Source organism: Leptosomus discolor, chromosome 9 (assembly GCF_034619465.1).
Source record: "Leptosomus discolor isolate bLepDis1 chromosome 9, bLepDis1.hap2, whole genome shotgun sequence".
NCBI lineage: Eukaryota > Metazoa > Chordata > Aves > Leptosomiformes > Leptosomidae > Leptosomus > Leptosomus discolor.
Window position 1 is genome coordinate 19,343,880 of NC_141399.1, and position 26,235 is coordinate 19,370,114.

The 26,235-nt window shown below is 48.4% G+C and overlaps 2 protein-coding genes across 2 annotated transcripts in view; one reads left to right on the forward strand and one right to left on the reverse strand.

Annotated features, from left to right (window-relative positions):
- Positions 1-3,574: 3,574 nt before the first annotated feature.
- On the reverse strand, positions 3,575-9,021 carry C9H3orf18 (chromosome 9 C3orf18 homolog). Its single transcript, XM_009951427.2, has 4 exons — positions 8,788-9,021; positions 7,356-7,381; positions 5,591-5,720; positions 3,575-3,660 (listed from the first exon to the last, which is right to left on the reverse strand). The coding sequence occupies exons 1-4, from the start codon at positions 9,019-9,021 to the stop codon at positions 3,580-3,582; spliced, it is 471 nt and encodes a 156-aa protein (XP_009949729.1). The 3' UTR covers positions 3,575-3,579.
- A 6,477-nt stretch (positions 9,022-15,498) lies between these two features.
- Positions 15,499-26,235, forward strand: part of HEMK1 (HemK methyltransferase 1, mitochondrial release factors N(5)-glutamine) — a 31,589-nt gene continuing 20,852 nt past the window's right edge. The window contains exons 1-3 of the mRNA XM_086470263.1: positions 15,499-15,759; positions 16,247-16,338; positions 18,856-18,949. Of these exons, the coding sequence (XP_086326389.1) occupies positions 15,499-15,759; positions 16,247-16,338; positions 18,856-18,949 (447 nt within the window). The remainder of the gene's footprint in view (positions 15,760-16,246; positions 16,339-18,855; positions 18,950-26,235) is intronic.

Sequence of the window (26,235 nt, forward strand, 5' to 3'; positions counted from 1 at the left end):
TTGGCAACTTGGAAATTATCCTTGGAGTTTGTTTTTAATAAAGGTATAAAACATCGCACCTCATGCTTCTGCTTTGCCTCCTCCATGTGCAACAACCTCAGCACACATGTATTACCAAACAAGGTGAGTTTCTCTTTTATCTGAACTGGAGTTTTGGGGATTATAAAACAAGACTTAGTCATTCAGGAGCACCCACAGATGTATGTGAAAACAAGGAATAATGAGCATGAGGAATCACACATGGAGGAAAACAGACAGGCCTCTAAACCCAAATGTTGGTACCTAATTCCATCCTGTTGTGGGTCTTACAGTGCCTCATAACTGTCTTGATTGAAACTCAAGCCAGTTCTGCTTCATGTATATAACCTGAAGTCTCCCCAGCTGAGTCTTTTTATGCCCCACATTGTTCTGTGTGCCATAAAACTATTTAGCTTTTCATATAATTAATTCTGCTCCTGTGCTTAGCCTCTTCAGTTAATCTGACAGATCATGTTCACCCCAGTGTGAGCAGGCTATCGTGGACAGAATCCCTAGTTTGTCCAGGAATTCGACTGGTTAAAGGATAATATGGCAAACAGACAAGTTGGAATTTGTCTTTCTGCATGCTGGATGCCCAGGATCTGCTAGGCTGGAAGCTCCTGCTTTCCCAACTTCTCCACCAAGCACCAAGCCTTCCTGAAGAAGTCTGAGTTCTCATGCTGTGGAGCACTAAAGCTTGACCCCTGCAGCGCTTGTCCTTCCAAGGTTTTCACACTTACTTCAGTCTTTGAAAGAGCAGGGGAACTCACTGCATACAAATTACCAACAGGTACTGAGGATACACTCCAGCAGTCTTCTGTGGAAAATGCAAATGGGGGAGGGAGGAGACAATCACACTAGATTTCATGTAAATAGTTTAATTATATATTTCAATGCTTGAAACACAGAAACACTTGAATTAAATTACATCATAATGCTTCTGCTAAATTGTATACATATATCCAGGAACTATGACAGGAGGCGCTATTGAACTAAAAGAATACTCCAGTACAAGCCCAGCAAATACCCGTAATATTCTTTTAGTCTTATTACCTGTACTTCTTTAATCTAAGGGCAGTCATCACAGGACAAAGCCTACCATTACAGGAAGAATGGTTAAAGAGAATTCCTCTGGAGGTGTGCTTGTTACAAAAGATATATCTCAGCACTAATGTGGAACAAGGTGAATGTTTTTGCACCTGAGCTGGCAGATGCACTGCTTGGCAGCTGCCTGTGCAGCACATAGAGTTGGGTAAAGAGCACAAAGTAGGCTGTTGGTTTGAGGAAACAGCTGTTTACACTTGTCTTTTACTGAGGTTAAAACAACAAATGAAGTTCCAATCCTAAGAGTTCTAAGGGTAACATTGCGATTTAGGACAGCCAAGCACCCGTTACCGCTTGCATCCCTGTCCTGCTGCAGAGCATCGTGGCAGTGTGACAGGCAGCAACGTGCCAGCTTCTGAAGGGAGCAATCTGATGTCTCTGTGGCTGGCTGCCGTCAGTGAGCAGTTGAAGGAGATGGTAGGTGTGCATGTGTGTGTGGGTGATGAATTTGCTTCTCAGCTGGTCACATAGGCATAACCTCCGGGAAGACCCACAGCATCCAAATTCTAAGGACCTAAGCCAGATTACATTGAGTATTTGTACCCACACACCTTCCTTCCAACAGTATCCCTGGAGTGCAAACACCAGCAGTAACCACCAGCCTGGGACTGCCTCCTGCCAGATCTCCTGGGTATGAAGGATGGGCTGTTTTACAGAGGGGATGATACTCCTAGCCTTAATACACTCCCAGAACTCCCTGGTTTTAAAAAGAGAGAGGGCTATTAAAAAATTAAAGCAACTTAGCCCTGCAAAATTGTCATGAGCAAAGCTGTGTCAGTGAACGAGGGAGGGCTGGTAAGGAACTGTGCACTGTAGGAAAGTCTGTATTTAATGAATATGGAAAAAAAATCACAGTGGGAAAGTGAAAAACAAAGATATTGGAGAACAAAAATTAACTGGCAAGTCCAAACTTGCAACAAAGCATGATACTCGAATGTGTAACATCTCCTTGTTTTTAATAAAGTGTAACTCAGTTAACATCTCCTTGCATAAAGCCTACCTTTAGATCTGCATTCAAATTTTGGCTTGTCCCGATTCCCTTTTGACTGGTGCTGCGGCTGGAATATGATCTCAGTGACAAATGCATGTACTGCAAAAAAAATCAGGAGATGATCAGTGCATGGCTGGGCACTGATCCTTGGATGCAGGCTCTGCTGCTGGCTCCTGGCCGCTGTGCTGGCCTGCAGCGCTCAGGGCTGGTGGCTACCTAAAGGCTCTGCAGAGGACAGCCCCCCTGATGCACTGCAGCATGCCAGGGTGGCCAGAAACCCCTTTGAACTCTCTCCCTCCTGCAGCCCTCAAGGATGCACAGGCAGGGAAACTGCTGGCTTACATATCTGGTCCCACCTTCTGCATTAGCAGGTCACAAGAGCAGAGGCTAACACAAAGCTCTGTGTTCCTTCAGCAGGAAGAAAAGAAGGCTCTGACTGCAGGTCATAGCAGGTAACAAAGTACAAACCAGCTGTTCAGTCACCTCTGGGGGCAGACGTGGGGCTGTTGTAATGTTGAGCCAATACGTGTTTTTCCTTATTTAAAAGAAAATATTTCAAGGCTTAATGTTTTTTCTGGATAACGCTCTGCATGGTAAAAACTTCCTTGAGCCAAAGCAGGAGGAGGATACATGGTATCCTAACCTCAGTTCTACTTGACTCCTCTCTGTGGCCCAAACACCATTATTCATAGCTCAGCAGCAAGGAGTCAGACTTGACACCCTGCCTCTAGCTGTGTGAATTCCCCTCCGCTGCCCATAAGCCCTAATTTGGGATATTCAGCCACTTCCTCGGGTAAGATGTAATCAGCCAAATGTTCACCATTTCACTTGTTAAAGCTAGTGAATTTCCCATGCTTCAGCATCACCCTGGGGGCAGTTATCAACCCATGTGCCACAAGGGGGATAAACCCATGGTATGTGTTTTCCCTGGTGGACCCCAGATTACCACTCAGATAGGGGAGTCCGCTCTCCTTGCTCAAAGGGGCTTTGCCATTAGTCACCCTTCCAGGATCTGCCAAAGCTGCAGTCACTGTACAGAGAGGCTCGTTCATCTCTTTCCTTGGGGTCTGGTGGCACAAAGCCAGTGGGGAAACTGTCTCAAACATGCACTTCTCCTCCTTCCTGACCCAGAGAGTGTGTGCATGTGCTCTGATAAGTTAATCTCCAATGGAGCAGGCACTCTTCCTAAGCATAAACCTTGGTAGATGGTACCAGTCAGCACCTGCCCAGAAACTGGAGCTCAGGACCTTTTAGTGGTAACAGACACTAAAAAATCACCACTGCCGTCACAAAGGGTTTGCTTCCCAAAGTGATGACAGTTCCCAGTGCTTGTGCCCATTTGTAACACCAACCAAGAAGGTGACCAGCTGGGCTCAGTAGATTTGCCATGCTTGTGGGATGTTACTGATTTGTTGCTTTCATCCTCCTCGGTCTCAGCACGATCCCAGAGCAGGGGCAGGTATTGTTCATGCATTGATGGCATTGGCAACGTCTGTGAACACAAGACGGCTGGGTCTCTGGAGGGCTCCTTGACTTGTCAGCAGAATCTGCATTGAAGCAGTGAAAGATGAAACCCAGCATGTCTGGTTTTGCTCAGGCCCGTGTGCTTGGGCACAGACTGCACAGTACTGTAACTAGGTTCCACTGCTTACTAAGGGAAGGCTAGCTGACTAACATGGCATTAACAAAGCTGAAAAATAGGCCAGAGAGCAAGTCAGCACATCCATGCCAGTTTAAAATCCCCACATCATTGGATTACTGGGTCTCACTACTTATACATACAAGGCAGCATGAAAAGACGTCAAAATCAAGAAGGCCAGGAAACACGCCATTGTCTTAATTCAGACTGTTGCTTTAGACACTTCCTCTCTTACTGTGTTAAGCCTTTCAACTGGCGTACTTTCCAAGCAAAGGTATCTGTGCATTAGCAAGCTCTGGGGAGATCTGAGGTATCCTGCTGGCCAGTCCCTCTATAGGAAGGACCTGCTTTTACTGGGCTAACTTTAACTCTGGCCTTGTCATTTCCCCCCTTTACTACCTGAAGAGAAGTCCTCTGTGTGCACTAATAGAGGCATCTGATGTTCTCCCAGTATGTGCTACTCTGAGGACAAGATCCTTTGCTTTTATACAACAGTATTTCTTGCTTTCCCAAACCAGTGTATGGAATATGTTGACTATCTTTCATATTCCAACACACGTATCTCATTTGTGCTCTTCAGCATGTTGGGAAGCATGTCTCAAGGTAAATATTTTATAATTACAGTTGTATTTATTATTTCCTCTTTTCCTTTCTGCCCACACCAAGCTTGCCACAGATTATCTGAAGGTGTAAAGTGTATGGAAACTGAGAACTGTTTGGGAGTACTCCTGCTCCTGGAACTGGAAAAGCAAGGGAAGACATGGGCAACACAGAGCAGCTGGAGAGGAATTCAAGAAAGGAGAGATGTCTACTCTAAGGGGAGGCTGCGTCACTGGCTAAAAGACATACCTGTTCCAACCATCCCTGCTGGCTCTGTCTTTCAGAAAGGCTTTTTGTGTGGTGGTGGTGGTGACAAAGGAAACAGAAAACACTGTGAAGCTGGCTGCAAGTGATGGTGAGAAGACCTTCTTCCCTATTTCTCCTACCTCTTGGTACACTAGGGAAGGAGACAGCCTCTTGTCAAAGACCCATCTGGACCATTAACCAAAAACAACTGGCCAATCTATCAAGCTCTTTCCTAACTCATAACTGTAGTAAGTTGGTGGTTTCTGAGGAGCTTGTAATTTCTCAGCAGGCTGCATGCCTTTGAACATTCAGAAGTGGTCAAAGCAAAGCCTTCTTCCCCTCTTCCCAAATTCACGCAGGGAACTCTCCTCCCTTTTCTCTTTCTGAGCCATGCCTGCTCTGTGCCCAGCAAGGTTGGCCTGGAGGTGCTGACAAGACCAGATGCGCCATGCCAAAACAATATGTAGGCCTTCTGCCTGCGTTCTCCAGGGCTTGCAGCGCAGTTAACTGTTATGATTACAGGCTTTCATTCAGCAAGGCCTTGTTCCACACTTGCATTCTTAGACAAAGCAGGGATACCTTAAAACTGGGTGGAAATTATTTGCTTTTCAGGGCCAGGGCAAAGGAACCTCAGTGCTTTGTGGGCACTGAAGTCCCATCTCCCAGAAAATGGCATTCATCCTACATCCTCCCTTGCCCCGGGTGGTAAACTGTAGTAAACTCACCCTTAATTACCGAAGCTGCTCTTTTCTCTCTCCTGGTTGAGTAGAGCCAGCACTTTGCCTCCCCAGGCTCTTCATCCTAGTTGCCCAACTCTTCAGTCCGTCCTAAGCACTCCAAAATGCTCAAGCCCCCTATCTCCAGTCTGGCAGAGGTAAGGGAAGTCCTCCTGAGGTCTTATCCTACAAGTCTACAAAACCTCTTTGACTCTGTAACAAAAGCAGCGCAGGTACCAGTGGTTGTAGTAAGACCCGCTGGCCCCTGCTGCCTACCTTGCTCTGCAATGCCTGGGAAGATGCTGCATCTCGCCCATGTTCCAGCAGCTCCTGCTCCAGTTCATCCTGCTCCTCAGTGGGATCAAAGTTGTACATGGGCATGAGCTGGTGCCGTAGCTTCTCCAACCTGCCCGTAAGGGGGAAGGGAAAGGGTTTTTTGAGAAGGACAGATGCTCAGGCTGCCTTCCCCACCCCACTGCTGAGGCCTTCTGTGGGCTGTTTCTCCTGCTGCACAGGGATTCTGCTCTTGTGCTCTTGCTGGATAAGGGTCATGTCCTGTCTTGCAGGGATGAGGATAAGAACCTACTACACAGAGCTGGGAGGAGTGCAAGATACCCAGAGTGCAGTTACAGGGATTAATTGCCATCACTAATCTATGTTGGCAGGCATTATGCACAGAGGAATCAAGGATTTAAGTCCCTGCAGACCTTAAAAGATCAAGCTTTATGTGACAGGACAAAAGAAACGGTGGAACATACTGCCACATTTTGTGGCTTCTCCCTCTGTCCCTCTGCCCACAGCAACCAGTCCTGTCATGTCACACTATGTCTGCCAGCATAAGTCCACTTTTAGCTCCAGTGGCCTAAGAGTAGTACTTTAACATAAAAATAACTAGAAAATAATAAACCAGAAATAGAAAATAGGAAACAGATTCTCATAGGAGGCTGATGGGCAGACTGTTCTTACTCTTTTATCACTGTGCCAAGTGACAAGAGCTATAAAGTATTATCCCAAGGGGTCTCCCTAAATACTGGGCAGCTCAGAGATGGAGGATGGATGGGTGCGCATGCTCCTGTGAAAACACTGAGCCCTGCCTTAGGCTGTAGCTGAGTTTTGGGTGGTGAGGGAGGGAAACAGACAAGCTGTTACTGGCAGCATCACCACAAATATCTTTTTTTGGCAAGTGTTAGGATGACACATTCCCTCCCTGCTTCTATACGGGTTTGCCAACACAACCATTGTTGCCAGCAGCACTACGGTCACAGGCCAAGCATTAGCTGCTCCTGTGGCACTACCCAGATCTGGGCTTCAAGGTCTGGCTTGGAAATTTTACAGTGGGCAGCAGCACTTCTTGAAACTCTGTGGCCAGGCCAGGCCTGCCACAAGTCGTCAGGCAGAGAGGAGGGACCACATCTAATGGATCTTCACCAGTGTGTCTGCTGTCAAGAGACAGAAGAACCAAGACGTGTGTCTCCCTGCATGCTGCTCTCCTCTCTATTTTCAGCCAGGAGCTTAACAAGGAAATTAAGATGTTAAATCTTGGGCTAGAAAGCTGCATCTCTGCTCTATGCTGCTGCTAGTTGCTGTGACGGCATCTAAAGAAGCCTTCAGCCTTGCAAGGCCAGTGTCATTGGCCCAGGCTGTCGGAAAACACAGGGATCTGGGAATGGCTGAAACGTGAGATCCGCACCTCTCATGACAGAGTTCCCAGCTTCTTTATACACTCATAACCCTTTCCTTTGTTTTAGTGCATCTCATAGCTGAAGCATGAAGAGTCTGCAGGATCCCTAACCTCCCCCTGCTCAACCATGTTTTCCTTTCCAAAGCTGCAGAGGAGACTTTGACACTCTGGTGTTAGAAGGTGAGCCAATACCAGGAGTGCAGTGTCCGTACCCCTGCCTCATTCATGCACAGCTGATTCCCCACAGGCTTGCTCTCAGACAGCCATCCCTTACACTCTCCCCATCTCCCTGTCTCCTTTCTATCTCTCTCTGGCTTTTGAAGCACTGTTTCTCTCCAGCCAACAACAGATGTTACTTACCTCTTCCTCTTCCTGATATACAGAACCTGAAGGAAAAAGGAAACCATCATTACAACAGTCCTAGTAGGATGGGGAACAGCCGAGAAGAGAAATTTTAGGCACAAGGCACACAGAAAGGAGGTGTAGCAAGTCTAGTGTCACTGCGCACCAAAGCAGGGGGAAGGGAGAAGTGACAACCGAAAATTCAATTTCATATGCATCAGTGTAAGCTCGGTAGCACATCATGTCTGACACTAAGTGCTCAAGTGGCCTGTTATTAGGTGCGTTAGTAGTAGTAAGAGTATTAGGTGTATCATTATTAGGTGTAGCTCAGTACATTTCTGGTGGCTGCAGGACATATATTGCAATGGAAGAGTGGATGAAGAGCCTTCCCTTTGTGGTTTTCATCTGTAAATTTCCTACAGCGTAGAAGTGCTGTTACACCCTCCCCAGTATAAAGGGAAGAAGCAAAGAGGGCATGCTCAGTGACTTGCCTCGTGTCAGCCAGTAAGAGTGGCTGTGGTGGGAAGAAAGTGAGGCTTTTGGCCTCCAGAGCCTTGTTCTGAGAGCTACGAACGCTGGATGTTGCTCTTGGGAACTTATGACCGTTTCCAGGATAATGTTTCCAAGTTCTCTTAGGGACTTTTGGAAAAACTCCTCCTTGGGCCTGCAATGAAATTTTGCAGTAGTCCCTTTCTGTAGGCTCCTCTGACGGTTGTATTAGCGAAGCTCTTCCTCACACGAGGAATGGGAGCTTGCCACTACCTTCTGTTCTCTGTTGGCAGGTAAATGATCTGGTTATATATCAAAAGAAGAACTGCAGCACTTGCATTGCCCGTGTCAGGCCCAGAACTATAGTTTCTGAAAGTTTCTGCCTACAGCATTAATGGCAAGGTTAGTTACGCAGCAAATCCTCAAGGACTTTGCTGATACCCAGCAAGTAGAACCTTAGAAATACAGTCCAGAATGAGTCTAGCTAAAATGGATCAGGCTGCCTTAATTCAAAAAGACATGTCCACAGGGGAGATTAATGTGGTTTCAACACTTTGCTTTAAAAGTTAATTTGGATCAACTTTCTTGGGGTGGCCCCCATGTTGACAAGGTTTAAATCAATGCAGCTGTTCCAGTTAACAAGTCAGAACACAGTCTGCTTTGCGTTCTTTAACTGAACTTCCTATTGCTATTAAAAGTAAACACTGATACTATATATGGCTTCCTCTAAGCCTACTAAGCATCCCATTCGGACTAGACCTCAGGGAGACTGCAGAAATACTGAAGCACTGGAGAAAAGGCCTTAAAAAGAAAGGGATCTCAGGAACTATCATTTACCCAGCAGTTCTCGGTAAGCCTTTAGTAAAATGCAAATAAATTTTTCAACCCAAATCAGTCCTACAGCCCCTTTGCCACCCTCTACCCTCAACAGACAGAGAAATATTTAGCAGGGCTCTCTTACCACAGCTACAGCCAACCCAATCACAGTAATGATCCCAAAGGACAGCAGCATTGTGCTCATGCTGGGTCCAGTGCTGGCCACATCTGGGATTTTGGTGCTGTTGAAACTGGTAGTCTCGGGGCTTGTGGTAGCTGTTTCTGGTACAATCACATCCAGAGATGTCCCTGGGTCTGGCTTGGCTGTTGTGGTGATGCTGTGATACAAGTCATGCACAGAGGGTGGGCTGTAACTCATCCTGCCAGCTCTTGGTAGTTCCTTTTACCAAACTGTTGTCCTCACTCATCAACTACAGAAGCGGAGAGCTGCCGTTCGTATCAAGGACCTTCATGTGAAACCTATCCTGTAGCATCATCGCTGATGGTTTTTCTTCATAGGAACGACACTGATTTCTGCCTAGGAAAGAATGAGACCAAATGAACAGTGCAGAGCTCTTAGAGACAAGTACAACCTTTGCCAAAAGTTTCCTAATTCACTAGTACAATTTTTGAGAGCAGCTCACAGATGCCTACACAAAATAAGAAAAAGGTTTTTCAGGGGTACCGAGAGCCCCCCAAAGTCATGCCTGATTCACTTGAAGTCAGTGATACACTCTCCCCTCGCTGCTTCAGCTCTGCCTCCTTGCAGGCACTTGGCACATCTATGTGGGGACAACCCCAGAACCCCTGTCTTTGGTCTGCTCCACGCTGAGCCAGGTGGCCTCTATCTGCCTCAGGAGATACAGCATTTTCCTGCTTCTGTCTCTTGCTTTTCATTTTTGGAAAGTTACAAGGATCCCCTTATCAGTGGGAACACATCCAATAAAATGGCACTCAGCTGTGAGGCATCCATATCTCAGGATACTTCTTACTGAATCCAAAGTAGGACTTCCCTCTTGCAGTAGTCACTGGTGACTGGTAAGTCACGGCACTATCCATCGCTTCACTGTCCCTCACCCCCATGCACTCTGTAAAGGCAGCTTACTTAAAGCAGTGGGTTGCACCAGTCCTCCATCTGCTAGTAAAGACACTGAGTATTTCTCAAGGCCCCCATGAAAGCACTCACTCAAGCTTAGTCACGCACTGCTAATTATCAATATTAATTTAAAAATTAGTCCAATTTTGGATTGGAGTTGTGAAATTTGTTAGATCTGTTCTTGCTGAAAACATGAAAAGCTTTAACTGCTTCATGCTTCTGTTGTGCAAAGGAATAGGCGTTGCAAAACACCATGGGATGACCCTACGGGAAGCTTTGCACAACTTTGTTTATAAAACTGCTCTATATAACATTAGTTCAGCAATTGGTTCTGTGAAAATGCAGCTAGCTCTAGACCAGAGCAGTGCTGACCCCAAGAACTACTGTAGCAGTCCTCTGATGATTTCTCTGCAGTGTAGCAGACATTACATCTCTGGACTGGAATGCAGCTGGAACATAGGGGTTAATGAGCTCTGAATAGAAAATGATGTGCCTGCAAAGAGAAATGAGCCATTGTTCTGCTCCACTCTGTTCTATTCTAGGCAAGGTTATTGCGCAGTTCCCATTACCGTGATCCTGTACTGCTGTCCATAACTGCATTAAACAGCGTGATTAACATCTGTCACTAACAACTGAAGCAGAGAAATCACACCAGGCAAACAACACCAGGCCGCCCTGTGGTCAGCCAGCAGCCTGAGTAGTCACCTTGACTTGCACTGCACTTGTCCTGCATCGCCCTGAGCAGGTAAATCTCTCACCACACACGCAGGATCTGTCTCACAGCTCCCTGTGAACAACTTTGTGAAGCAGGAGTTGCTGGGGGATTTTGAAGTGCCTGGGAGACTCTGGGAGCTGTCAAGCTCGCAGAGTTTCTAGAGGAATGTTACAGTAGCAGTTCTAGCCTGGTCCCACCTAACATCATGCTGAAACATGAGTTCATTGCAGCTGGAAGGGACCATGTCCTTCATTGACCACCAAACCATGCATGCGTAGTTTAAACCACATGGCACCTGGATTTCTCCAGCCATTAGTGACCACAGTGGAGCTCAGGTATAGTGGACACTTGGGCAATGGCAAATTTGATGGCAAATTTGAAATGTGAGTGCCACAACAGCAGCAGCAGCTACAGGCCAGCAGGGAAAGGGAAGGAATAATTGAGCAGGTATTGGGCAGACTAAGCAGCTGCTCAGAGAGAATCATCGATTTGTGCTATTCAGGGAAGCTCTCCATGATGATAATTCACATTTTAAAAAAAGCCACCACCGAGGAAATAAAAAGTGGAAAAACAGGCTAAGGGAGTGAAGCAGGCCCAAGGGCTTTGCAAACTATGGCTCTAGATCTTGAACAGCTCCTGAATTTTGGAAGCAAAATGGGTTAGGCCTTCACCTCAGCAAAGTGACAGTTTTTGAAAACCACTGGAACTTGGGTATTGAAGCTGATACCAAGCCTTTGGGTAAGACCCCTTTTGTATGGCGCACACACTATGCTGCTGTGCATTGCTCCTCTGAATGAAGTTAGGCTAGGTTAAAATTAGCCAGCTGAAATTCTGGTCCAGTGGGAATGGGGGCTCTTGTTCATGCTCTCAGGGTCCTGTCCACACTGAAGGATTCCCAAGCCCAGAGACCTGGCTCTCAAAGTGGTACTGCATGAAAGGCTTCTGACATGGCTTAGACAACAAGTTTCAGGTCCAGGTGAGGGTATTTCTGTTCCCAAATCCCTTCTGGTCCAGGTTGCAGAGGGCCAGATGGGAAGGCTGAGTGCAGTATGGCCCAGGGCCCATGGCTTACAACAGCAGAGCTGGTGGTGAATGATCTTTCCCACCACCTCCCTCTCCCAGTTGTCCTCCTGATGCTGGAAGTTTGATCTGCAGGCTGGGCACACTCCAAGTCTCTGATGGCTGCTCTAGGGCCAGGGCCAGCTACTATCACTGGCATAGTACTGCACAAATAGAACAAGAGAGGAACCAGATCCTCAGCTGCTGCAAGCTGGCATTCTTCCATTGCTTGCACCAACAGAGCTTCTCACGCAGCCAGGACTGCTCTGTGCTGGGCTCTGCTGGGTCTGGGAATGGGGAGAACATGTTTGTTTCCTTCCTAAGCCAGCCTTTTCAAACTGGTCTCTGATAGGCACTGCAGTTGCCAACACCTCTGAGATGCAGAACATCATGTCAGGCACTAGCTTGAGGCTGCTGGCTTTTCTGTCTCGGTTCTGATCTCTCTGTGCTGCAGTTTCATCTTGTGTATGACAGGAATAGAGGTTTGTGTCACAGGGATGAAGATGGGTCACGGGGTCTCTGGATGAAGAAGGCAAACAATAACTAGTATTTTTTCTGCATTACTTCACTGTGATGAAGTGTCTCTAGTAATTCAGCAATGCAAGCAGCTTTGGGTTGCTGTTGGCTACGGGATGTGGCTTCCCAGTGCACGAACTTGTGGCTTCCTCTTCCCCTGCTACAGGGCTGACCAGGCTCCAGGGCCGCCCCAGGGTAGGGGGAAAGCCCCAAACACGTGTGCCCACTGTCCTGGAGCACTGGAGCTGTCCCCCTCCCGCTGTCAGAGAGGTGCCACCGTCCCATCCCACCCTCGCACAGGTGCGGGGACACTCCCCAGCAATCTCAATGCTCCTCCAACTCCGCGCCGATAGAAAACTGAAGCACAAGCAACCTCCCTGACCCCTATAACCCTCTCCGGGCAGGGCCACCCTACAGCTGGCTGGGGACTCTGTCCCTGCGGGAAGTCACTCTTTCCCCGTCCCGGGGAGAAGTTTCCAGACGGATAACGGGTTACATGGCCCTTCCCGCTCCGAAACGCTACCCAGACGGTGACGGACCTGCCTCGGGGCTCCAGCCGGCTCCCCGCCGCAGTGCTGCCTGCGCTCCGCGCCCGCCGCCCGCAGCGCTCCGCCTCGCCTGGCCGGGGCTTGCCGGGCCTCGCCGGGGCGGCCGGGACGGGGATAGGGTCAGGCACGGCGCGGGGCGCCGCCGTTCGCCGCCGCCAAGAAGCCGCGGCAGCCCCCGCCTGCACCCGCGGCCCGGCGGGACAGGACGGGACGGGGCGGCGCAGCCGGACGCCCCCGCGGCCCAGCCCGCCGCCGCGCCCCTCCCCAGAGGCAGCCGCCTTTCAGCGCTGCGCCCCCCGCGCCGGGGCGGCCGCTGCCCGCCGGGGCCAGCACTTACTGAGCGCTCCCCGCTGAGGCGTCCGGTCCCCCCGGAGCGCCGCTGGCGGTGGGGCCGCCAGGGGGCCGCGCCCTCGGCCGCGGGGCCGCGCTGCCCGCGGGGGGCGGGCCGGGCCGGGCCGCTCAGCTCCGTGCGCGCCGCCGCACGGCTGGCGGCCCCGCCCTGCCTCTCCGCGCCGCAGGTGATTGGCAGGCGCCCGCGGCGCTCGGCTCGTGGTTGGCCAGCGCGTCTGTCACTCATGTGCGCGATGGCGGCGGGGAGACGGCGCGGCGGCTGTGGCGGCGCTCGGTGAGCAGCGGGAGCATACGGGCTGCGCCGCTGTTCTCCCCACACCGCTTCCCAAGCCCCCCGCTGCAGGCTGCGGTGTGGAAGGTGGCTGCCCACGGCCCCGGTCCCCGCGGGAGCCGGCTGCGCCGCCAGCCTCGCCAGTGGCGGCCGCCTCGAGGTGAGGCGTCTCTGCGCGGGCGCGCACGCTCGCCTCTGAGGGGCCGCCCAGGTAGAGGGACCCTGGGCAGCGGCGCGGGCCAGGCAGGTGCCTGGTGTTGGTCAGGATATTGCGTGTGCAGGGAAGGCCGGGACAGCTGGAAGGAAAGCCGGGCTGCGGTCCCGGCGGTGTTCTGTGTGGCTGGTTTACCGCCAGAGAGCCGCCCTGTCACTGAAACAAGACGTGATGGGCAGCTCCCTGGCTGGCAAATGGGGAGTTGCGCTCTCTCCCCGGTACGGCAGTCGGGGCTGTGGGGGATCCGGTTCAGCTGACTGCTAGCCCAGCAGCAGAAAGGTGTCGGCTTGTGAGGTGCAAGCCCCAGCTCCTGCCCGAGCCTGTGAGCGAGGTGGGGAGTGTAGGGCAGGGGCCGAGAGCGGGACAGGCCGTGCCTTTTGACGGCACCAGTGTACGTGTTGGACTACAGCGAGTGGGGAACTGGGGGTTGAATGGACCAAACCACAGAACTTTTCCTTTAGTGTTCCTCTTGGAGCAGTATCCCCAAAACAGGGCCTTGGAGTGGGGAGCTGCGTGACATAAAGGCAAGTTTTCATAGGGGCTGTATATCTCTGTTGGGGGTAATGAAGACAATAAGAAGGGGATCCTTGGGCTCTTAGAGCACCCACCCCTTTGGGAGGAGGTAACAGGTGAGCTAATCTTGAAATCTTTGCTGCTTACCTAGTCTCTGTTTGGTTTGATTTTGCAAAGAGCAGCGGAGGCCTGGCTTCTCCCGCAGTTTGACTGTGCAGCTAGAACAGGACAGGCCCCACGCTGCTGCCTGTGCAGTTGCCCCATACAGCAGGGTCGAGGGCTGCTGCAGGGGTTCAGTGCCAGCATCTGCCCAGGTAGGAGCTGACCCAGACTCCCCAGATGTCCCTGCAGCAGGAGCCACCCACCCTGGTTGCTGCTGGCTGCTCAGGAGAGGTATTTCGTTGTTTGTGTGATGGTTTTCTGGAGGAATTGGAGGAGGGGAGGTTGTGGCCTCTCTGAGACAGTGATGAAAAGCAGCCATCAATAGAGGAATGGGAATGGGTGCTTAGGGAAATCCACAGTGGCTCCAGGGACTGTGAGTCAGAAGGGGGAGGGGCCCTCTTTTCTGATGGATCACAGCAGGAAAGGGGGGCGGTCTGTCTGTCTCACGCAGTTCCAAGTGTGATATGCAGCAGCTGTTTTGTAAAATTTCATCTACTTTGTCTCCTGCGGTCATCTTGTTTGTTTTTCTTCCCTGTCTGTCTGGCTCTGCTTCTTCCCTCTGGCAGGGTTTGCCTTTTCTGACCTTTGCATCTTTCAAGTGTTTCTCTTCTCTCTAGTTGTACCTTGTGAGCTTTTCTCCTTCCTCTGGTCTTAGCAGCTCAGCCCTGGCTCTGTGGCCCCTTGTCTGCCCTCTGGAGATGGTGACAGTGTGGAAGACCCTTGACCCATGGAGTCTAGGTCTTCTGTGAACACACCTGCTAACCTAGGACTTGGGCTTTATGAACAAAGGGGAATAAAAGAAATAATCTAGGAGGGACTGAAGGTCTTCCTGCAGGGAACCAGGGTGACCTGCCCATAGGGTGGAGACCCAACGGCTGGAGCTGAAAGTTGGTGTGTCTGTGGCTTTCTGGGACCAAGGACAGGCAGGAGTGCTGTGCCAGTGTGTAGGCACGCTCGCTTCTGCCCTGCCGTGTACACAGACTGGCCTCCTGGTAGCTCTGGCTTGTGGAGAGGGTCAGCTCTGTGAAGAAGTGGATTGCAGTGGCAGAGCTGGTTAGCTGTCACCTGAGTCTTTTCTTGCGGTAGTCCTTTGTTGCTCTTAGGGTGTGAGTAATTGATTTTGTACCTGTGGGCTGGGATTAGGGCAAGCAGCCTGCATTCTGTCAGAGGGGAACCTGTGATTTGCTAGCTTGAGGGATTCAGGCTGTCCTCTTGCCTCCTTTTCTAGACCAGAAGAGCTGCAAACCAGTGCCATTTTCATGCTGCCCTGAGAAGAATCCACTGACTGTGTTCAGCTGGTGCTTAGCCACAGCGGGTTACGGTAGTACCGAGTGTCCTGTGAGTCTCAACGCTGACTAGATGAGCTGATGACGAGGAACATGTGTGGAAGTCGGGAACCAATTTCACAACAATGAGATGCCTTACCCACCTGCTACTCAGGAGGTTGTTGGATCTCTCACCTCCATGGGTGCTAGGTGGATTCAGTCAAATTAAAGTCCCTATCCTCAGTCCAAAGCGGTCATCCCTGAGGCAGAGCTGCGGTGCAAGACCTGGGCTCGTGACTCCTACTGATGTGGTCAACTACTGGCAGGAGATGTTTGAGACAAATGGGATCCCTGAAGCACGAGAATCCAGTGAATATATTGTGTCGTTTGTCCTGGGAGCAAAAACAGTTAAGTAACAGGAAAAGAATGAGGTCTGTGTGTGCCTCTCACTTTGTCATTTTGGTTGAATCCTTTACCTTTCTTTTTATTTCACATATAGGAAGTAGAAAAACTTTTCCTTCCTTAGATGGTAGAGAGGATGAGGCATAGTGTATTAATGCTGGTAGAACATTTGGGGTCTCTTTAAGTGCTGCCTTTTGCAGAGACTGAAATGTAACCCATGACATATACACCCCCACTGTACCCTGACTTGCTTGGTTGAATGATTCTTAATTGTACCTGTTCTGCTGACTCCAAAAAGTAGCAGAACAACAGTTGTACAGGTTTGGTCTTAAACATGCAGATAGGTTCTCCTAATAATTTGTGGTTTCCAGCAGTCCCAGGCATATGTGTTTGTCAGCATGCTGGGTCTCCCTGGAGGATGCCTGTGCGGGAGGGTGCAGAGGACACCCAAGTGGTACAAGTGGGCAGGTTTTAAAGTGTCCTTGTCTTCAGTTTCAGAGCTTGAATTCCAAAAGCCTCCGCACTCCACTTACAGCAGTGCAGCAGGAGCAAATCCAGCAGCTCAGCAACAAGAGACTGGAAAGGTAGGAGCATCCTCTTACAGTCGTTCCTTTGGAGGGTTTTCCTTCAGTCTTAATGCAGCCAGAAGAATGGTAGCAGAGAAAAGGCAAACACCATTGGCAGCTGACATGTTAAGTGACAGTGCTGTGTCGTCTCTCATGGTGACTCAAGTGATGGGCATTTGCTGTTGTTATCAGGTACCAAATCACCTGTCTGGGAGCAAAGAGGATTTAAGGCATGTTGCAGAGGAGCAGGAAACTGGCAATACTGACTCTGAGTTGGGTACATTTTCATTAAGCTCTTCTGTGCTTACAAAATGTGGCCTTGGCCCCTTCTATCTAATTCGGCACTCCCTTCAGCTGCCAGTCCTATACTGGTCTGTGGTGTTGCTGTGTTTTCCTTTCTAGGCCTTGCCTGCAAAGAGATTTTATTGGTGTTTAGAGGTATCTGTGGCTGCCATAGCTTTGGTCTCCATTTGGCCTCCATTTGTTTGCTCTGTGTGAGGGGTTCTCTTAGAGCAAAAATTAAATGGGTTTGGTGTGAAGGAGCTACCTGGAATCAAGCTGGACCTGGGAAGTAGTGTGCGGGGAGAGGAAATGCTCAGGAACGTTTAGAAGGGTGGGGGATGCTTGGGAGTATGTTTGGAGGTAGCATCCTCCTGCTTGTCTACATGAGTGTGGTGATGATGTGGATCCTCACTTTGCTGTATGGATTAATCCTGCCACGACTTACACAGAATAGGATGTGAGAGTTTCTCAGGCAGTCAGTGTGTTAGCTGTGGTTACTGTTTGTAGGATCCGAGTGTCTTCCCTGAAATTTTCCAGCTGCTCTTGAGTCTTGTGTTAGGAACAGAAATGCAAAATTCCCAGAGCTGTCTGACCTGCAAGTTGGTCTGTCTTAAGTCCTGTTAAGGTTGCAACAAATGTCTCCTCTGCATGAAGAAGTGAGGTCTGGTGCCTCACAGCAGCTGAAAACATGGCCCCAAAGTTCATGGAATCATGGAGGTTGACAGGGACGTCTGGAAACCTAGTCCACCCCTCCTGCTCAAAGCAGAATCAACTAGAGCAAGTTGCTCAGAGCCATGCCCAATTCAGTTTTTGATATATCCGAAGATAGATACTATGCAACCTCTCCAGACCGCCTGTTGCAGTGTTTGACCACCCTCATAGTCTTTAAAAAAGAAAACAAACAAACAAAAAAAGGGGTGTGGTGGTGGTTCTTAGCTTTAAATGGAATTTTCTGTATTTCAGTCTGTGCCCTTTAACTGTTTTTTCACTGGATACCACTGAAAAGAGTCAGGCTTCATCTTCTTTACTCCATCTCACCGGATACATGTGGTTATTGATGAGATTTCCCTTCCCTGCCCCTGCAGCCCGAGTCTTCCCTTCTCAAAGCTAAACTGTCTCAGCTCTCAGTCTCCCTCCTTGTATGTCAGATGCTCCAATCCCTTAATCATCTGAATGACCATTTGTTGGACTTACTCCAGCATGTCCATGCCTCTCCTGTACTGGGACCCTAGCACTCCAGATGTTTCCTACCAGTGCTGGACAGAGCGGAAGGATCCCCTCCCTTGACCTTCTGGCAACACTCTGCCTAATGCAGCCCAGGAAGCCATTGGCCTTCTTTGCTGCAAGGGCACATTACTGGCTTATGGTCAACTTGTCCACCTGAACTCCAGGGCCTTTTCTGCAAGGCTGGTTGGCCCCCAGCCTGTACTGGTGCATGGGGTTATTCCTCCCCAGTTTACATCATTTTTTGCTGAATTTCATGAGGTTCCTGTCAGCCCCATGCTGCAGCCTCCTGAGGCCCCTCTGAAAAGTAGCATGTTCGTCTGGTCTATTAACCCCTCATCCCAATTTTCTGTCGTCTACAGATGTGCCGAGGTGCTCTCTGTCCCTTCATCCAGATCATTAATGAAGATGTTATGCTATATTCACTCCGGGGGTACTCCACTAGTGATCGGCCTTCAGCTGGACTTTGTGCTGCTGAACACAGCCCTCCAAGACTGCCAGTTCAGTCAATTTTTAGTCCACCTTATTTATCTAGTCCATAATTCATCAGCTCCAATCTGAGGATATTAAGGGAGACGGTATCAAAACCCTTAGGAAAGTCAAGATAAACAGTATTCATTACTCTCTCCTCATGCACTGAGTAAGTCATTGTATATCGGGTCAGTCAGGAGTGCTTTCCCCTTTGTAAATCCATATTGACTACTCCCAGTCATCTTCCTGTACTTGGTATGTTTGGAAACGATCTCTAGGACTATTTGTTCCATCACTTTACCCAGTACCAAGGTGAGCCTGACTGGCCTGTGGTTCCCAGGGTCCAGTGCTTGATAACAAACCCTTTTGTGGGAGGGGAGCTCCCGCAGCTCCCTTAGAGTGCACATGCACGTTGTGCATGCAGTTCAGAGCCTTAGGGGTGTCTAGGTGCTCGCCCTCAGAAGGGTTGTCTGGTCACTACTGAGATAAGCATGGTATTTAGAGCTTTTCTGTGTTGTGTAGTCCTAAAGTGTTTGCACTTGCTTTTGCCTTCCACAGAATGCCAGTGCAGTACGTCCTTGGTGAGTGGGACTTTCAGGACCTGACTCTGAAGATGAGACCCCCAGTATTTATTCCTCGGCCTGAAACAGAGGTATGGTTGTGGAGAATGTGGCGGAGGCGGGCTTGAATCTGTGAGTTACATCATACAATACAATTGTAGCGTTGCCATGAGGGTGCCCTGTATATTGTGAGGCTGTAGTGATGAGGAGGTCAGATCATTCCACTGCTTTCAGAACAGAGAGGGATTCTAAACTTGTGATCTGGAACAGGACCTTTGCCTCCTGGCTCAGAGCAAGAGGTGTTGCAAGCCAGCATATCATTTAATTACACAGAGATCCATCTCCATTGATGAAGGATATGGTTTCTTTCCTTATTTCTGCTATAGTAATGACTTCTATATGTTCAAAACCTATACTGCTATATCTCAGTGGCTTAGTACATTGATACACGGATGAGAATCTCAACGTTGTCCAAAGGTTGTTAGCAAAATCCTGCAGTTAATAGCTGCTACTGGAAAACGGTAATGGACTCCTGAGAACTTGTTTATCCATGTGCAGACTCGATCAGTGCAGGCTGGCAGGAAATGGCACCTACCACCTGTCTGATGGCTCCACAGTGGTGTCTGGAGAAACACTGGAAACTGAAGGGTTGTTTCCTGAATGGTAACAAAGCAAACGCTGGAAACCAAAGGGTAACTTCTGAGCTGGGCTGGAATTAAAGGATATGTAAAGGGTAACCATACATGATCAAGTTAAAACTCCATTTTCCCCAGTGTACCTGCTGCTAGGGAAAAGCTTAAGTCACATGTTGACACTTTCTCTGGCAGTAGCCTAGCCTTCAGCTCATGGACCATTGCAAGGAAGTCTTTCTGTCCTCAGGAGGTTTCTGTTTACTAGTCCTCAGGAGGTTTTAGGTTTTGTGGTGGGGTTTTTTGGGTTTGGCTTTTTCTGGGTTTGTTTTGGGTTTTTGTGTGGGTGTTTGGTTTGTTGTTTTTGTTTTTGTTTTTGTTTTTTTCCCCTGAGAATTTGTTTTCTCTTGAAGCCTGTGTTAGCTTTTGGAGATGAAGTGGTCTCTGTAGCTTGTCCATTTAGGAGTCCCAAAAGCTTAAACCTGTTTCAGTCTAATAAGTAATTTCTTCAGTCCTGTGCCTACTGCTTGGTGACTGTTGCGATATGCTGGTGGCCCTTTGCTCAGATCCCTATAAGTAGGGGCCTATGCTGTGAAAAGAATGAGAAGGGTCATTCAGACAGAACGTCCCCTACTGACAATGTCAAAAGAGATGCCAAGGACTGAGTGGGCTTTGGAGATGGGAAGACCACCTTTTGCTTTTTCTGGGGAAGGCATAGTATTGGGAATGTATGAAGAAAGCAGCAGCTCACTAAAGAGAGGATGCAGTCTGCAGAATCCTTCGTGTGACACCTTTTATTACACAAAAGTTAAAAGCAAAGACAGCCTGTGCTTCTGTTGTGCCCTTTGAAGAAGGTGGGTGCTACTGAAATCCATGAGAGGGTTCCAGACAATTTAATGGGAATCAGCCCAGCTAGCACTTAGTCATCCCCTCAGCCTGTGGAAGAATATTTGGAACCAGAGTCTTGATTTGGTGTGGGGCATCAGCAGCATCTCATTGGGCCCTAAATCATAGGGACACTTGTGTCCAGAGAAGGTGTGAGCTCTCTGTTATGTCTGGGTTTGATCACTCTGGGGCAATTAAGTTTGGAAATTGGGCTCTAAGGAGTAGTTTTGCCAGTTGGAGCCCAGCAATGGTTGGGTTTGTTATTGCCAACAGTATTTCTGCTCCAGTTGATTCAAGAGAGTATTTCCAACCTCCAACTCCCCATTAATTCATGGATGCAATGTGAGCATTAAAACCAGGGAGAACTTACGTGTTCTGCGAGTCAAAACATCTTCTGGCAAGGCTTTCTCTGGTGCTGTGCTCTGATTCTCTCCATGCAGTGCCAGGCTTCAAACAAAGGCCTATTGTGTGGAGTGGAAGCCAGGGTGGATAATGCTGGAGAACGTTGTTAATTGTGCCCACATGTGTGATTGTGGTGAAAGCATCTCCATTGGCCCAAACTGAAATGCAGTGCTGTGTAACGTGCTGTGTTTGAAACCACTTGACATACCCTGGTGCAAAAATGTAGCATAAACAGCTTGACCCAAACCTTGTCTCTCTGGGAAAACTATCTGAGGTGTCACAGTACTTACTATGAAGGCACATTTTTTATCACATTTATTATGGAAGGCTAGAAGTTTATGATGATAGCTCAGGAATGGAGCTCTGCGATCTGGTTTTCTTGTGATCTGGTGCTGGGGAGGTTACCTGGACAGGAAGAGCATGGGGACAAGACCCAGCTATTTAGCAGCACCTGGCAGGACATTGCTTTAGGCATGTGCTGCCTCCCGGAACTGTGTACTGTGTGTAACCTGTAGCCCAAAGTGAGCTGGTGTCCAGATCCTTTCCTTCTGCTAGGAAGGAAAGGTTGATCATCTCTGACTCAGAGCTTTGGGTGGTGTGTTTGTGTTGAGGTTTGCCTATGTTTTGTTTCATCAGAGTGTTTTTCCAGACTTCACTGGACTTAAAAACTGTAGTGGAAATATCTCCTGTCAAAAGTATTGAAGTTGGTTGCATCTGTTGCCCTCTTTCTGTTTAGGGTTTATCTGCAGCATTCTTAAAACCAATGGTGCTGTAAGTTTTCACCAAATACCTGTAAATAGTCCTTGTTCTTTAGGAAGCAGTTCATTATCAACATTGATATCTCAGGTTCAAGTTGCTTGTCTGTGACTGCACAAACAAGCCACATGGCACATCTTGTCCTTTTGTCTCAGAAAATGTGACTGAATTGACTTGGTAGTGCAGATACACAAGCAGCTGCAAAATTTGCTTCCCAGTTAGATTTATGAAGCTTCTGCAAATGCTCCTGCTTGTTGATTCAAAGTCTGAAAAGAAGAGGAGCCATCTTTATGAGGCACATTTTGTTCTGTGGTTACAACAGAAGGGTTATGACTCTTGCTCCCAGATGTGTTGGTAATGGCATGAAGGCAAACACAGTATGACGTAAACCACCAGCATTGTTTTGGTCCTGGGGACAGGGAGACACATGCAAAAAGAGAGAAGCTCAGTTGTCTGGTTAATTTTGCTCTGTGTGAAATTTGCCCCTTCGTAGTCTATTTAATTCCCTCTGGTAGCTGAGCCTTCTCCTGTTTGTTCCCTCTGGGAATATTTTTTCAGCACATGTGGCTTCGTTCTTCTGTTCTGTGGGAATCTGTGTGGCGAGGGGACAGGCAGACAAAAATTAGGAAACCAGCAGGTCCTGTTTAAGCTCTGAGAATGGGATAACAAAGCTGATTGCATGCAGTCATAACTTCTTGGTGTGCAGGGCTGATAGATACTTCTGTGAGCACAGACATACTGCATTGGAGGAGAGGTTTGTTAAGCAATCCTCAGTCTCACCTTCCTCCAGTTACCCTCCACCTCCAGTGGCCCTCTGTGAGCAAAAGCTTTGGACTCGCTGCTACAAGCACTGAGTGGGTTTGCAAGGGCTTGTGGAACCCAGCGTCCTGCCCTCTTTCCTCGTGTGACCACCAGAGCCAGGCTTCTGCACTGGGGAGGTGTTTGGGTCAAAGTTTAGGGGTGTGCTCAATCTCATGAATTATCTTTGTTACGCGATTATTACTGTAATGTCATGGAATCTGTGTCTCGAGTCACTGTATTAATGGAGAGGAAAAGTCCTTTTCCCAAAGCAAGGCCTTCTAAAACTCAGGCAGCAGCCTTGTGGATGAGGGGGAAAATAGGACAAAAAGGAGGAGAACTCAGCCAACCGTGGATACATAATTCCTTTTTTTTTTTTTTTTTTACAGGCAAATACAGGCTAAATGAAGCCTCACCATGAGTTTATTAAGGAAAGGTTTGGTTTGGCCCAGGACTTCTCTGAGGCAAGCAGTTTGTTGTGTGCAGCTCACCAGTCTTTTATCCCTAGAGGGCACTCCAGGCTTAGGCTTGCAAAGTTCCTTGTGGCCCGATTTCCTGTCGATTATTATAGGATTTCTGGTGTTTCTGATCCCTTCCTCTCTCAGGTGCTGTGTTTTAAAGCCAATGCAGGTTTATTTGTTCACTGGAAACAAAAATGGTCATTGTTTATCCCTTACAGCTACTGTGTGGGTAGAGTCAGATTCTCAGACATTGAGTCTTTGTTTTTGCTGGAGCAAAGGTGCTGGGAGGAGAGGTCCAGTTCTGCTTGGGAGGATTGTCACAGTCCCACCATCCCCTCTGACCCTCGGGCCACCCAGGAGTCCCCTGGTGACACTTCCTTGACCTGTTGTAATCTCAGCATGAGCTCAGACCCTACGTATTAATTTTTTTCTCTCTTGGCTTTCTTGTGCTGGCTGTGCCAGAACAGTCAACTGTCCTGTAAGGGAGGTACACTGTAGGGTGAGGATGTGTATTTAGCCTGGGAGTCATCTTTCGGAAAGAAATTACAAGTCTGTGCCCTGCTGAACATTTTTTAGTAATCACGCAAAAGAGATTGTGGCTGCAGTCTCTTGTGAGAGCAAGAAAAAAGACTTAGTGGGTCAGAGTATATTGGTCTGCCTAGTTCAGTGTACTGTGTCTGGTTTTGGCTTGTAGCAGATAGTGGAGGCAAAATTACAAATTAAAAGATAGGTATGGAAGGATCCCCCCTTCTTTTGACAGTCGGCAGTTAAGGACTGTTCTTAGCCAAAGCTGGATTTGGGGCCATCCTGCTTAATAATCGCTAATGGATCTGTCCTCCATTAATTTGTTTAATCCTCTTTTGAGTCTGTCTGTGTCTGGCCTCTATGACATCATCTGACAGCGTTTCTTTCTAATTTTGTATTGTAAGTGGGAAAAAGTATTTTCTTTCCTTCTGATACTGCCTGCTCATTTAATAGAAGAGCCCTTGCTGCTTATGGCACAACACGTAAACCATCCCTGCTCTCTATAGCATTTGTAATTTTTAGTCCTGTTGCTGTCTAATCAATTCTTTTTCCACCTATGATTTTTAAGCTTTTAACTTGTTTCCAAAGATAGATTGTTTCCTTGCCACGATAACATGCTCAATACATCAAAACCATTGCTGTTTACTTGCATCTGTCAGCTGAATGGCAGTTGTGCTGGGGTGTACTGCTAAAGCACTTCAGGCAAAGATTTTCTCAGAGAAACCTTTCACAAAGTTTAACCTTACTTCTAGATAAACATAATCATTAACTTTCAAGAAGGTCAAGCACACAGAGAAGGGAGGATTTTTGCTTTCTGACATGTATATGCAAATATACAGATTGCAAGGTGGGGTCTTTCTCCAGCGCTTTTTGTCAAAGCAGTGTACACATTTCTGTTTCAATCAGTGCTAAAAGGAAGTTTTTGATACAGAGTGACCTTTCATTTCCCTAATTTCATTGCCACAGATGGTTGCTTTTCAGAAAGGTCAAAAAGTCACACTGTCTAGTGACTACAACCATTGATCAGGAGTCAGGAGACGGGCTTTTTTCATGGTTTTGCCTCTGACCAGTTGTCTTTTCAAAGGAAGGCTGCTTCTCCTTTCTGCATCATTGGCTTCCCAGTTGGGAAATGAAAAGGATAGTGGTACCCTATCTTGTACGTAGCTTAAGGTCCATTCTTGAAATATATATAGACTCCTATAAAGTATATTGAACATAAATGCAATTATTTAATCAAAAATTAACTGCTATCTGTCAAAGTGTAGCTATAAACAAATGTGCTAGAGTTGGAGCATTGCTGTTGTGGCCTCACACAGATCAGATTTTGCCCACGTGATAGGCAATATTTTATCAGTATGTTGGAAGAAAACTATTTTCTGAAAGTGGGCTTTGGTAGAGAGGCTGGGGAGTGGGAATTATGAAGGAATCCTGCTGTTGCTGCAGAGCAGTTTGAACTATCCTTTGAGCTAAGCACAAGTGTTAATAGGATTATGTATGCAGATACAAATAATGCAGCCTCTGCCTTGTGGCTGAGGGGCTTCTACTGCCAGAACAGCTTGGAGAAAGATTTGGGGCTTGTCATGGTTTAACCTGGCAGGCAGCTAAACACCGCACAGCCGTGCACTCGCTCCCCCCCAGTGAGATGGAGGAGGGAACCGAAAAAAGGAAAACTCATGGGTTGAGATAAAGACAGTTTAATAGGACAGGAAAGGAAGGGAAAATAATGATAAAAGAATATACAAAACAAATGATGCACAGTGCACCTGCTCTGATGCTCACCACCTGCTGACCGATGCCCAGCCAGTCCCTGAGGCAGCGGGCTGCCACCCCCGCCAGGCAACTCCCCCCCAGATTTATTGTTCAGCATGGTGTCATATGGTATTGAATATCGCTTTGGCCAGTTTGGGTCAGCTGTCCTGGCTGTGTCCCCTTGCAGCTTCTTGTGCGCCCCCAGCCTCCTTCTGTCAAGGCAGTATGAGAAGCTGAAAAGTACTTGACTTAGTGTAAGCACTGCTCAGCAACAACTAAAACATCAGTGTGTTATCAACATTATTCTCATCCTAAATCCCAAGACACAGCACTGTACCAGTTACCAAGAAGAAAATTAACTCTATCCCAGCCAAAACCAGGACAAGGCTCTTATGCATATTGGCTGACCACGAGCACCCATTTTCAGTGGGCTGCCCAGCAGGCTAATATCATCTTTGAATGTATAACAGGGGATTGACAAGTACGAAGGATTAAATGATCTGTGTACTGCAGTAGTGGAATAGTTGCAAAAATACTATGTCCAGTTATGTTACCGATGATTGAGAAGGAAATGGAAAACTATGAAAAATAGGTTTGGTATCCATACAGGCTGGGGGATGAAGGGCTTGAGAGCAGCCCTGCTGAGAAGGACTCAGGGGTGCTAGTGGACGAAAAGCTGGACGCGAGCCAGCACTGTGCGCTCGCAGCCCAGAAGGCCAACCGTGCCCTGGGCTGCATCAAAAGCAGCGTGGCCAGCAGGTCCAGGGAGGTGATTCTGCCCCTCTACTGCGCTCTGCAGAGACCCCACCTGCAGTGCTGTGTCCAGCTCGGGAGTCCTCCACTCAAGAAAGACGGGAACCTGTTGGAGCAAGTCCAGAGGAGGGCTGTGAAGATGATCAGGGGGCTGGAGCACCTCTCCTGGGAGGACAGGCTGAGGCAGTTAGGGTTGTTCAGCCTGGAGAAGAGAAGGCTCTGAGGAGGCCTTCCAGTACTTAAAGGGTGCCTGAAAGAAAGATGGGGGCAACCTTTTTAGTAGGGCCTGTTGCAACAGGACAAGGAGTAATGATTTTAGAGTAAAAGAAAGTAGATTTAGACTAGGTATAAGGAAGAAAGTTTTTACAGTGAGGGTTGTGAAACGCTGGCACAGGCTGCCCAGAGAGATGATAAATGCCC

Bases quoted from the DNA above. Each gene is read 5' to 3' on its own strand.
- C9H3orf18 (XM_009951427.2), bottom strand. From the start codon at position 9,021: ATGAGTTACAGCCCACCCTCTGTGCATGACTTGTATCACAGCATCACC. The intron at 5,721-7,355 runs GTAAGTAACATC...CCTTACGGGCAG, and splicing joins TATATCAGGAAGAGGAAGAG to GTTGGAGAAGCTACGGCACC. The intron at 3,661-5,590 runs GTAGGCAGCAGG...GCTTCAATGCAG, and splicing joins CCCAGGCATTGCAGAGCAAG to ATTCTGCTGACAAGTCAAGG.